Raw genomic sequence first — 12,932 nt, forward strand, 5'->3', positions numbered from 1 at the left:
CGCTGTGATGGGACTACAAAGCCGTTAGCGCTCTCCGCTTCCTCCTCTTCCATCATGGCTCCCTCCATAGACAGGCAGGGATACTGGGGGCGGCCCACCTCAACGCTGGAATGGTGCGAGGAGAATTATGTCGTTTCTTTTTACATCGCTGAGTTCTGTGAGTTAAACCTTAGTTTCCCTTTTAAAGCCAAAGCTTCGGTTTTAGGAGACTTTCCGGGGTGAGGGTCAGACTGAACACCGACAGTCGCCTCAATGCCGTAAACATTGGGAACAATCGGACCCAGAAATCACAGATGTTTTTAAAATATCGCGTTATTTTGGTAGACGTTAACCTGACCTGCGGTAGGAGCTGTTAGATATTAACAAAGAGACAAACTGGGAATGTTTAGAAGCAGCTGTCTGTCGGTTGGTGACCAAAGATTCATTCTTACAGTCCAGAGACTGATGGCTAATGTTGTTATGAGCGAAATTAGGTTAGTTTTCTTTGTGTGAATGTGTAATTAAGGTTTATTTACACTTTGTTATAAGATAGGTGTTTGAGAACATATTTAACATGTGAGCAATATCTCTGCTGATAAATGTTCTAACCTTTGTGTTCAGGACATATTTGGTCCTGGCTTTATGACGCATTATAAATTACTTTAATGAAAAAAACACCTTGTGAAGTTCAAAGGTTTCTAGGGGCTTTTGTTAATAAATACATTTTCTTAGTTTTTTTTTTTTTTTAGGTTTTAAATCTTTTACTTTATGTAATAAATATGAAATCTGTAGTCTTTGTGAAGATACACACTTTGTTTTCTCCATGTGTAAATGCTCCTTCTGATGAAATATTGATAAATAAATGAGTTATTGCTTTATTCTATTGTCCAATTCAGCTTTTTAATTAATTGATCATTTAAAAAAATGTCAGGGAAGAAGACAAAATGCAATTACCAATGAAAATATGTGGTGTTTTACATTTTTTTTCTTTTGTACTTTACTATAATAACATTAAAAATAGGTTGACTCTACAGTATGGGCAGGCTGTCCTACTATCTATCGTGGTGTTAAACTGAAATATTTGAAAAATCATAGAGACTTCAGGAATCACTTTGGGTGTGATAAAACTCTTAGCAAGAGTGACCTAAGAATAAATTATTCCAGCCAGAGGCTTTTATTTGTACCGAAAGAGTTAAATCTATGTTGTGTTTTAAGTTAGCTGTTGTCTTCTGATTAAAGGGCGTTCCTGAACAGTGCAGGCACATTTTTGAAGCTGATAATATGTTCCCTCAGTACACTTTGAGTCTTCTTGTTTTGTCTTAAGATAAAAACTGGTTCCTCGAGCACCTGTATCTTAGATTTAAACTGTGTTTCTATCGGACCATTCAGGCAGCTGCCTTGTCAGCAGCAAGATGCAAAGATATGACTGGTGCTGCACTTTTACTCACACGCCCTCACAGTTTAGCCAAATAAGACAAAGCTAACATCACTCACTTTGTTATTGCTAAATCATCCATATTGTTGATGAATGTAGTAATTATGAGAGTTAAGAAAATAGAAATAATTAGTTGAAATGTGGAAAAATTAATATATTTATCCAGATAAACTGGTTTATAACTGCCTACAGCAACAGCTTGTTCAAAGAGAGATAAGGCCAAGGGGGTCAGAGTTTAGACTGCTTTAGTAGCGACAAAAACCCCATCTCTGTTTAGCAGTTTTCTAAACTTTCCCACCACAAATGCACCTGCCGGATATCATCAGTTAAAGCTTTTGTTTGCATAAATAACAAGCGCCTGTTTTCAGCTGCAGGACAATGGTTTGGTGTTTAAACTACCCTTATTCAGGCTTCAGCGACTGGAATGTGGCCGTGTTCTTTGGGTTGCCATGACTTTTAGTTTATATTTGCAGTGGTGAGGACATCACAGCATGCATATCATTCAGATATTTGCACTTGCTCATTGAACTGTTTAAGCAACACGCCCACGCTGACATGCTGTGGTGTGCTTCGGCTTTGTTTGCATTTATTATCCATTACCAAAGTACATACATTTCAAAAGGGCCAATAAAAGGACGTGTGGAAATACCTTGACATTTATTACAGCTGCACATAATGGACTGTACTATTTAGTTCTGTTGATCCTTCACCGGCTTATTAGTTTTTCAATTACTTATATATTTACCCCGATTGCAGAAAAAATATAATTTCATACTTTTGATGGTTTGGCTAACAAGTTGGGTACAGAAACATATATCTGGATCTAAGACTTTAATTTATCAACTATACATTTTTTTCATCAGTTTCATCTACAGATGAATTAACCATAAACCAATATATTTCAATTTAATGTATTTCTATAGAGCCAATTCACAGCACGGCATCTCAAGAGATAGACAATACAGCAATCAGTCACATTAAGCATGCTTCTAGTGACAGTGGAGAGAAAAATCCCTTTAAAAAGGAAGAAACCTCCAGCAGAACCAGAACCAGGCTCTGTGTGAGTGGCCATCTGCTGAGGGCAACTATGGTTCAAGAAGACAGAAGCAGACATAGAAAAAGAAGCAGAGATACAAAAGACGACTGTCAACCAGCTCCACAGGCGGCCCCGTCCAGGAAAGACACAGCCAGGCGCACAATCTCCGGGGCAGCTCCCATGTCAGAGGATGAAAGAGAGCACATCCACTAAGTTACAGTCAGAGAAACAGGACTACACTGAAAAAACAGGCCAAGCTCAAACACCTAAAAACAAAGGTGTTCATGGCAGCAGCACAGCTGATATTTCTCTCCAGGTTGGAGTCACAGCCAAACGGGAACAGACCAGATGAAGCTACTATGAGAAAAAGCAGAGAGAGCAGAACATTAGAGATTGAACTAACAAATTCTGCAGAGTAGAAGAATAGTTAGAATGAAGCAGAATCATTAAAAAGGGGTCCCTATGTCCTCCAGCATTCTAAGCCTATAGCAGCATAACTGTAGAGATAGCTCAGGATAACCTGACTTGTGCAGATGAGGTATGAGAAAGGTAGAGGCTAGAGCCAAGGAGAAAAATCTGTCTCGACTTAAATAAATGAGTCTTATTTTCTCCCAAGTCATCGTGCAAACCTTTGCATAGTTTTTCTAACTTTTCATCTGTTTATCTTTGATCCTGATGTTCCATCTGTCTGTTGAGCTCGGTGTGAAGATAAGATATGAAGATATATGCAGAGAAACGCCAGTTTGGCTGTAATTCCATGAATAGTCTTGTAATAGGCAGGTATTTATGTAAGGGCAGCACATGATACAATTCATTTTGCTCATCTGATTAAAGTTTTTTCATAAAAGCCAAGACATGTTGACAGCCGGTTTGACAGGCTTTGTTTTTCCAAAAAGCATCCTAATAGTTTACAACTTCTAAAACTGGGGGTTTTAATTAGCTTGTCTGCTCTGCAGCCTCAGGACCTGCATATTATGCTACAACAGAGGAAAGCACTAGCTCTGAAATTTCCCACCATCACCTGTTCACCCTGTCTTAATGACCCTGATTATCCAGGGTCACTAAGATTCTTCTACTCTTTTTCTTTTTTTGTTGAATTTTTTCAGCACTAGTGGCTCATTTTTCAAACTGTAGGCTGAGAGGAAGGTGTGTAGAGAGGGGGGACAGACATGCAGCAAAGGACCACAGGTCAGATTCAAACCCAGGTTGGCCACGTTGAGGTTAAGGCCTCCATACGTGGGTCGTGACTCGTGCGCGCTAACCACTGCCCCACCGAAGCACACAACAATTATCTGTTGTAGATCAACAGAAACAGTTTGATGGCATCAGTCTGACTGATCCCCAATTTCTGCAGCCGATTGTTTTTAGGCTGTTCTTGAAGCTGATGTTTTTTCTTTCTTTGATAGCAGCTGGAGGGAGCAGCAAAGCATGTGCTTCATGTCACCTTAAGAAATGGCTGCTGAATGAACTAATGGATCGGCCGATGCTAATATCGGCAAAAAATATTGAGAATAACTCTACTCTGTTTTCACATCACGTACCAGGCGTTATCACTGGAACATGGTTTAATTAGCAGAATTTTTATGTCTTTTTTACTAAATTCTTCTGATTTTAAAATTTAGGACATTTCAACTTTTTTTATTTATATTTTATTTTACTACATAAACAGCCTCTACATGCTGTTTGTAGAAATGTCTGAAAGAAGTTCTTTATTTATTTTTTTTTTGTGAATAAAGTTCCGTCAAGCTAAAAAAAAACTAACAAAAAAAAGTCCCACCAGAAGTTTGGGAAGAAACCTAAACATAACGTCAGTCGTTTTTATAGCTAGACCTGATTTATTACCTTTAGTTTATCCCCTCCTCTAAGATCTAACCCTGAGCATTTCACTGGAAACCTAGACCTAATTTAGACTTATTTAATATGAGTTGAGTAAATTCTCTTGGTTTTGCATTTCTGTCATTAATTGTAAAAACGTCCCCTGCAGTGAGGTGCTTCCGGTCGATGTGTCTGTCTGCTCTAGCCTAACTCAGGGCAGAACACCACTCATACTGAGCCTGGTTCTGGTTCTGATGGAGGTTTGCGATGATGTGAATTAGTGCTGTAGAAATAAAGCTAAGAAATCTGAAGCACACCAGCTACTCCACCTCTGAATGAGTCAAAAGACAGCGGCTCAAATCCCAGTGAGATGCTGCTGTGGTACCTGCATTTTATATTTTCTCACTTTATTTTTAACTCTTTATCTGAGACATTTAAGTTCAGCAGCAAAAGAGAAAAGATAGGAAATCAGTAATGGAGAAGACATTTATGTGTTTGTCTCTGTAATCCATGAAAAATGGAAGAATGAAGTGTTCTGCCCTGATGCTGTGGGCTGTTTAGTGGCTGACTTTCAGGTATGACCTGGCGAAAGCGCCTTTGGTGTCGATGTTGAATGATATGTGGACCGATGGATCACGGTTCTGATAAGGTGAAAGCTGAACTTTAGGCAGACATAAACTCTCAGACATGGACGCATTTATCTACAGATGGTTAGACTGCAGGACTGAATAAAAACGTCTGTCCTGAGAACCACACCGCGCCATGTGCTGACGAATCAAACACACCCATTGTCCTTCTTAGGCCTCTACTGTGAGACAAGTTCAACATATGACGATTTGTTATCGTACTGCAATGAGCCTAATAAAAGCAGCGCTTCAGAGCCGACCCAGGAAGGTGAAGGCTTTGCCAACGCAGCAACTATTTGTGTTCCCGCTAAAAGGGCAGCGTTGGCAGCAGAGGCACGTTCGCAAGCGTTTAGAAGCTTAAAGGGGGAAAAATGCTCCAAGAATCTGTATTCTGCTCTGCAGATGAGGAATTTTGAAACGTTGGCAAATCTCTCAACAGTTTTTGCTTTGTGTTAACGGATTAGTTGATTTAAAGCTTATAACTTAGCGTTGCTGTTTCGGGTGGTGTTACAGAGCCATAAAAACATTATCTGCTCCATGTAGGAAAGCCAAAGAGCACAAGGTTATATGACCTCAATTACCCTTTTGCTGTAGATAAACAGTTTGTTCTGCTTGATTTTTGCCCCCCCCCCTCCCAGTTTCCTTCAGTTCTTTTAATATTTTGTATGACTGATGGCCTCTCAATAACTTCATCTTAGTTTCTGTGTGCTGATTTTTTATCTTTATTTTCAGCTGTTTTATATGTTGGCAGGTCACAGCTCATTCAGCTGATACCAAGGTTTAAAATAATACTTTGATCTGAGCAACGGCTTCTTGTTATGTCTTGTTTCTGAATTAGTTCATTCTTGGAATTAAAATAACTAACAGAAAACACAGAGATTTGGTTGTAAATAGTTTATGAATCAATGCTCACACCTGAAAGAAAACAGAAACCTCATGTCAACCAGGAAACGCCTAAACATAGTGGGTAGCTAATTAGTAACCTTGGAAACAGGATTCACCTTAGGTTCCCTCAGTAACGTCATTTCCCGCCCTTTGAACCAACTTTAAACAAAGCAGAAGTTGTGGTCAGGATTAGAAATCACTGTTCACTGTGACATTATTTCACTGTAGTAGCTCAAACATTGAAGTTTTGCAAATGTTTTAGGGCTGAAACAATGAATTGGATTAATCAATTATTGAAACAATCATCAACCTATTCAGTAATTAATTAATCTTTAACTAGAGTGTAGAGACCGTAAAACATGTCTTTAGCTGACAGAGCAACTCAATTAGAGCAGGAATTATATGAAAATAAAAAAAGAAATCTGTAAAGATTTTGCATGTAAGAAAAAATAATGTTTTTAATTTGTCGATATGCTCTATCCAGAGGTTTTAGTTGTATATGGTTTAATTCCATAAACAAATCTTCTTTAAGGAACCGTTGGCTATTCGATTACTAATCGAAAAAATTATCGATAGCTTAACTGATTTGCAAAATAATTGTTAGTTGCAGCCCTAATATATTTATTTATTTTCTCCTTATTTCTCCCTTTGAACAGGGAACACTGTCAGCAACCTGATCATGATCCTTCCTCCTTTATATGGAGCTGTCCAAACTTTTCGGGACGGCCTGGAGTTTCGCTATATTTGCTCGTTTCTCGGTCTCTCAGGTAAAGATGAAGGTCTCACCGTATTCAGAGCTGATTCTTCAGAAAGTCAGAACCTCCTTTCATTCAGTCTTTCCTGTGTTCCTTAATGTCACCCAGCTGTAGGTGTTGGTTCCTGGTGTTTCCACATGACGCTCTTGTATGAGATGCAGGTAAGATACACGGCTGCATCCATGTCTCCTCTAAGCACAGCTATTTTTGCCTGTTAACACAGATCAATGTCTGTTTTCTTTCTTTGCAGCTGCTGGACGAGTTGCCAATGATTTACAGTACATGTGTCTTTGTATACTGTCTGTAAGTGAATCAGCTTTTCACATTTGTTTTTTTTTTTTTATCCCCTTTTAACTGCTAAAACATTTAAGATCGTTCCTTAATGTGAATACATACAGATGGTTAAACATAAGCTAGCTTAAAAGTTAAATATTTATTGCTGCCAAACAATCTCCCCCTGAAAAAGGAAAAAAAAAAAGGATCTTTTATTTAAGCCGTTTTTTTCAGTTGGAAAAGTAAATCACATGTAGAAGTCAGGATCACTACTGGAACAGCTGTTGATAGCCTGCAGGAAAATCCTTTTGGTCAACAGGACAAATTTAGTCATCTCCATTAACTCATATTATTTCCCAAGCTTGCAGCATCCAGATAGAGGGATTGTCCCTCACTGCTCTCTGTAGAGGGAGGCTGACATTCTGTCTGTGGGCCATTATTTAACTGAAGACAGTAACAGACTTCATTGTACTGTTTACGTACGATAAACTAAATACCTAACGAAATGCTTGATAACATTTATTGTTAATAGATCGTTAGCCTAACCAACACTGGCCCCAGTTTAGAATCGTTCATAGTTTTTATACTCAAGTGCATCATCTTTTATCGTTTCAGAAGCTAAATGTAAATAATGAGACGTTTTTCTTTTGTTCAGGTATGAGTGCTTCAAGCAGGAAAACGGCATCAGTGTATTTCCTATAGTATTGTTGGTCATTTTTAGTGTCTCAGTCACATTGGTGAGTTCCTTCAGTTATTACAGAAATGGCTTACAGTAAACACTGAACTGAAATAGTCTCATATAGTTTCTGTATTTTTGTATCTCAGGTGTACTTGCAGTGGAAGGAGCCAGTTTTTCACCAGGTAAGGTTTGCTTTATGTCAGGTTTGTCTGCCTCCTTCAGATCACTGTTTGCTCTGAGGGCTCAGTGGCTAACCTTTAGCTCCTGTAAACAATGGGCTGGCCTACGCAGCACTGGGACATCGTTAGAGCTGACTGTCTGTCTGTCTGACTGTCCATCAGTCGGTCTGTCTGACTATCTGTTTGACTGTCAATCCGTCCGACTGTTTGTCTGTCTGACTGACTATCTGACTGTCTGATTATCTGACTGTCTGTCTGACTGTCTGATTATCTGACTGTCTGTCTGACTGACTATCTGACTGTCTGTCTGACTGACTATCTGACTGTCTGTCTGACTGTCTGATTATCTGACTGTCTGTCTGACTGTGTCCGTCTGTCTGACTGACTATCTGACTGTCTGTCTGTCTGACTGTGTCCGTCTGTCTGTCTGACTATCTGACTGTCTGTCCGTCTGTCTGTCTGACTGTGTCCGTCTGTCTGACTGACTATCTGACTGTCTGTCCCTTTGTCCAACTGTCTGTCTGCCTGTCTGTTTGACTGACTGTCTATAAATGCCCTTGATCAAGAGAAACTATTTTTTATTTTATTCAGCAGTAAAATCATTATCTACAGGGTAAAATTTTTATGGTACCACATAACGTGTTGACAGAATCAATAGCATATCTATAAACTCTTTGTTAACTATGTATAAGCAGAGCCTTATTGGAAACTGGTATCAATTATATAATGTTTTTAGGACTTCAAAGAGAGGCTGATAAAGACCTGAAGTGACCTTTTGCATTGTGACGACATTGACCTTTTAATGATTAACAATCTGGTCACCGTGAAATCCTTTACTTTAAGCCTAAATCTAAAAGATCTTTGTAAGAAAGTGTTGATGCTGAACGTCCTATACTCAGCTCTAGATGAATATAAAATAGAAGGAAAAGGTGATGTCATGGCTTCACTGCAGCTTCATGCTGCTCAGGCAGCAGCAGCTGGACTTTGGCCTTCTTGGTTTTTGGCCTTAAATAAAAAAAAAATAAGGTTATAGAAAAAGCTGACAAATGTTTGATTGAGTTCTTATTTCTCCACTTTAATTTGATCTGAACAAGGAACCTTATTGTTGCTTAAAAGGCAGAGTGTAGTGTTATTATGGTGTCACTTTTTTTAAAGTTGCACAAGATCGATGCTTTTAGTTCTGCAAATGAAAACTACGTGATCAGCTGTAAAACAAAACGGCTTTTGTTCATGTGGCTGAACCAAAAGGGCTGTCCTGAAGATATACTCTATGTGCTCGTTTATTTATGCAAACCTATAAACATTAAATTAATCAAATCAAATGAGCAATTTTTACTTTAACGGAGCTCAAACCTTTTAGAACTCTTACATCTGTAAGTATAGGAGATATTAAATACATGAGAAGCTTGAACTCCGACTGAATTAAACCAAAACCTTTTCCTTTGGAGTTTACCTTTATATTGTCCCATTTAATTTAGTAAATATATAAATTACTGAGTAATGATTATATATATTTGCTGATTTGTCTTTGGACACATGAGCAAAGACTGACCAGCATTATTGTTGACTGACTCCTGACAGCAGGTAGCAGCTCAGATGAAAATCCTAACTTTTATCAAACAAACATCTCTACTGGTTAAAATCTTATCACCAAACCGTCAAACATTAATCTGGATGCAGATTTCTGCAGCGTGTTTTTACAACAATCTAACATTTAACCCGTTTTTTTATAAAGAAAAAAAAAAGCTGCTAGTTTTGTCTGTTTGCCAGAACAGGTGATTAAGTCATTGATAATCCCTTAAAGTATCTCTGCTGGTTATCTACTCAAAGAGGCAGAAGTGAAACTGATGACAGTTTTATTTTTTCTTTTAGGTTTCTGTAAAACTTCAGTTTCATTAAACCAAATATCAGGTTAAAAAGAGCTTTTCCTCTCCTGCAGAAAGTTCTGTAAATGTGTTTCCCCTCTCAGGTCATGTATGCTGCCCTGGTAGCTTGCCTGGTGTTGCGTTCTATCTTCATTGTGACATGGTGAGTACTGTTACTTTAATAGTTCAGATCCACTCAGCGCGGTCCTGATGAAGGTTGTTCTCTCCTGGTTCCAGGGTGTATCCGTGGCTCAGGGGGCTCTGTTACACATCTTTAGGGATCTTTCTGTTAGGCTTCCTGCTGTGGAACATCGACAACATCTTCTGTGACTCTTTAAGGTGAGTAGATAGTTGTTGTTTTGAAATATTATAAAATTGGAATCTATATTTACACTCAATATTCTGTGCGAGTAGAACAAAATATCTCCTTTCTTTCATATTTCATCCAAAAATCACACTTAGTTGAAATAATGGAAGTAATAGCATGGTGATCATTTTAATTCTTCTAACATCAGTAAAATTCATTACAACTCCATCATGGATGAAATAGATTAAAAATGTTTTTGACCCTTTGTGGTGGAATATGTGAAATGAAAAGCTCAGTTTTTGATAAAGCCCTTTTCTTCTTTCTCTAACTTAGAGCCAGTAGAAAAATGCTGCCCCCTGGTGTTGGAGTAGCAACTCAGTTCCATGCCTGGTGGCACATCTTCACAGGTCTCGGTTCCTACCTGCACATACTGCTCAGGTTGGACCTTTATCTGTGTCAGAAACCAAATTCTTAGTAATGATGCTTTTTGTGAACTTGCTCTAAAATGAAACACCTGCAGTTTGCAGATCCGATCCACCTACCTCAAGCACAGACCGAAGGTTAAGGTACATCAACATTGTGACTTAAAAGAAACTGTTAAGTTTTAATTCATGACCTGTTGCTGGATGTTTCCTTTGTTCAGTTTGTGTTTGGAGTCTGGCCCACGCTGCACATTGAACCACAGAAGACAAGCTGAGAGGAGAAGATGTCTACTAGCTAATGGAGACTGCCAAATAAGGCAATCCTGGCAAAAAGAGCTGCCAGTTCTGCCTTTCTAATGCTGGGGAACTGGTCCCAGTCAGCGGCTTGGTGAACCGCAGCGCTCCAACTTAGGGACCTTAGTACAGCATAGCACTGAATTAAATGTCAAGAAACTGAAGATTATTTTTATTGATAATAATTTATTAGACTAGTTTGTTAAGTTATTTTATGTGGGTAGTGTTTATTTTTTATTTTTCATTGCAGTGAATGAATGACGTAGTTCACTTCTGTGGTAAATACAGAAGGACTTACAGACATTTCATTGATTTGAAAAATTGTTGAATATTTCCAATTGATTCAAAATTCTGTTTTATTTATAACCAATCAGATAAATAATCAAATCGAATGATCCATAATATATAAATTTCTCCCTTCAAATATGACATTACCCTTATTCAGGCTCAGCTCCTCAAGCTGGGTAGCTTTTAATATAGTTATTGCCGGGGAAAAAGGAAATATACTTATAATGGATTTAATACAAGAGGAAAATCCATGTTATAAACTTAGCTGAAGATTTTTACTTGAAGTTTCCATAAAAATTATTTTCCATAACTGGAATTCTGATGCTTTCTAAAAATCCCTAATTATGTTGCCAAATTTGCACTTTTGTTTTTTGTACTAAGTACTCATCCAATGTGTGAAACGGTTTAACTGTTTACTTGCTGTAATGTTTTAATGAAAGTAACGTTCTAACACAGGTTTTATTTCCCAAAGTCCCCAGAACATCTGAGCCTCAGGTTTTTCCTAAGAGCGTCCTAAATGAAGCAGCTGCTTAATTGGAATGACAACTTCTAGGCATGGGATGCTTTATGGTACCAAGATAAAGCGATCTTTCAAAATTAAGGTTTTAAAACGAGCTTAAAATGTAGAAAATTTCTGTCTAATGCAGAGAATGTTGAAGTAATTTTCATTGGTTCACACTGCTGATCAGCTGGCTGAAAAAGATTCATGCTAGTGATGGTCCAGCAGCTCCGATGCCCCATCGAGCTCACAGAGTAAAACTTCATGTTGGTGCTCGGATCGTTTGTAGAGTCTTATGAGCGGCTTGAAACTGACTGACGCACTAAACTGTCAACGAGACAAATCTGCCACAAAAATCTCTGATCTTTAAAGTTTCTTTATCAAATTCATCAGGAAATATGGAGGGACCAATGTTAGACCATTTAGATCTCGTATTTGTTTTAATTTTCTCCATATGTCATCCTGCTCCTCTCAGTTATCACTCAAGTTATCTGAATTTAAATGAAATTCAAATCGACTTTTAGTTTACCGTATTTACTGTACTTATACTAGTACATTATTTATTGATTGCATCTAAGCATATCAAATATATTTTCACTTTAAACAAAGATATGAAATTATAGAATATGATATAAAATGACGTAAATCATATTATTGTACTGGGCTGGATGTAAGAATTTTAAAGGTCCAGCAGGTGTCAGTATTGACTGACTCAGTATCAGTACAGTTTGCAATGTAAAAATATGCTTCCTGATGCCTCATCAACCATCGCTCATTCATAAACGTTATCTGCATGTGCAAGAAGAAGAAAAAATGTCTGTTTATCGAAATGAATAAAACAATAACTTTAAGTAACCTGCTGTTATAATAATAATGTTAACGTTTTGTTTGGGATAAGAATTTGTTGTTTTCCCTTTTAGTAACAGAGATCAGTAGATACTGAGACCTATACTTCATTAAATTGACATAAACACAGACAGCAAATTTAATTCTTACAAATACTAGGATCAGAAAAATATCTGGGATCGGTTTGGGACCTCTTTTTAATAGAGAATGCAGTCTTTTTTTTAAATCATCAAAATAGTTCTTTTTTTTATCAGTAATTAAATGAAATTACATTTTTTAAAGCTTTATAAAAATTGAAAAGAGCCAGAGAGTCTAAAACTGGCCCATGCTTAATTACCAGAAGATCTTTGTGCCTCATTTAGGATCCTTCTTGGAAGAAAAAAACTTGAAAGTGTTGTGAAGTGAGCCGGTTAGATATGATTGATCAAAAATAAAAATGTGATTATTCAAATGAAATCCGATTTAACCTCAGTCAGAGAGCAATGCTTCACTGGCATGCTTTTAAACACTATTAACCTCTGAATGAACACCACACTTTCACATCGTTTAATCTGCTGCATTTTACGTAAAAAAGACTTATTTATTCATCTTCCTCTGTTTAACTTTTTGACATCTTCTAGCTGGTTTGATGAAACTGAAAACCTCTATGAGTAGTTCATGATAAAACCACTAGATGGAGTCCTGTTCCAGCTCATTGTGGAGACTGGAACTTGAGCTGCTGGAATCTGGCCCAGCTCTCATGTCTTTGA

The 12,932-nt window shown here is 37.7% G+C and overlaps 1 protein-coding gene across 1 annotated transcript; it reads left to right on the plus strand.

Moving 5' to 3' along the window:
* On the plus strand, positions 1 to 12,144 carry LOC107105198 (alkaline ceramidase 3-like). The gene is made up of 11 exons (XM_015405322.1): positions 1 to 157; positions 6,433 to 6,543; positions 6,640 to 6,692; positions 6,782 to 6,834; positions 7,460 to 7,541; positions 7,630 to 7,665; positions 9,632 to 9,690; positions 9,765 to 9,866; positions 10,168 to 10,272; positions 10,355 to 10,400; positions 10,478 to 12,144. The coding sequence occupies exons 1-11, from the start codon at positions 55 to 57 to the stop codon at positions 10,529 to 10,531; spliced, it is 804 nt and encodes a 267-aa protein (XP_015260808.1). The 5' UTR covers positions 1 to 54; the 3' UTR covers positions 10,532 to 12,144.
* Positions 12,145 to 12,932: the final 788 nt, after the last annotated feature.

The sequence above is a fragment of the Cyprinodon variegatus genome, unplaced genomic scaffold (assembly GCF_000732505.1).
Source record: "Cyprinodon variegatus isolate N-32 unplaced genomic scaffold, C_variegatus-1.0 Scaffold2141, whole genome shotgun sequence".
In the NCBI taxonomy this organism is placed as follows: Eukaryota; Metazoa; Chordata; class Actinopteri; order Cyprinodontiformes; family Cyprinodontidae; genus Cyprinodon; species Cyprinodon variegatus.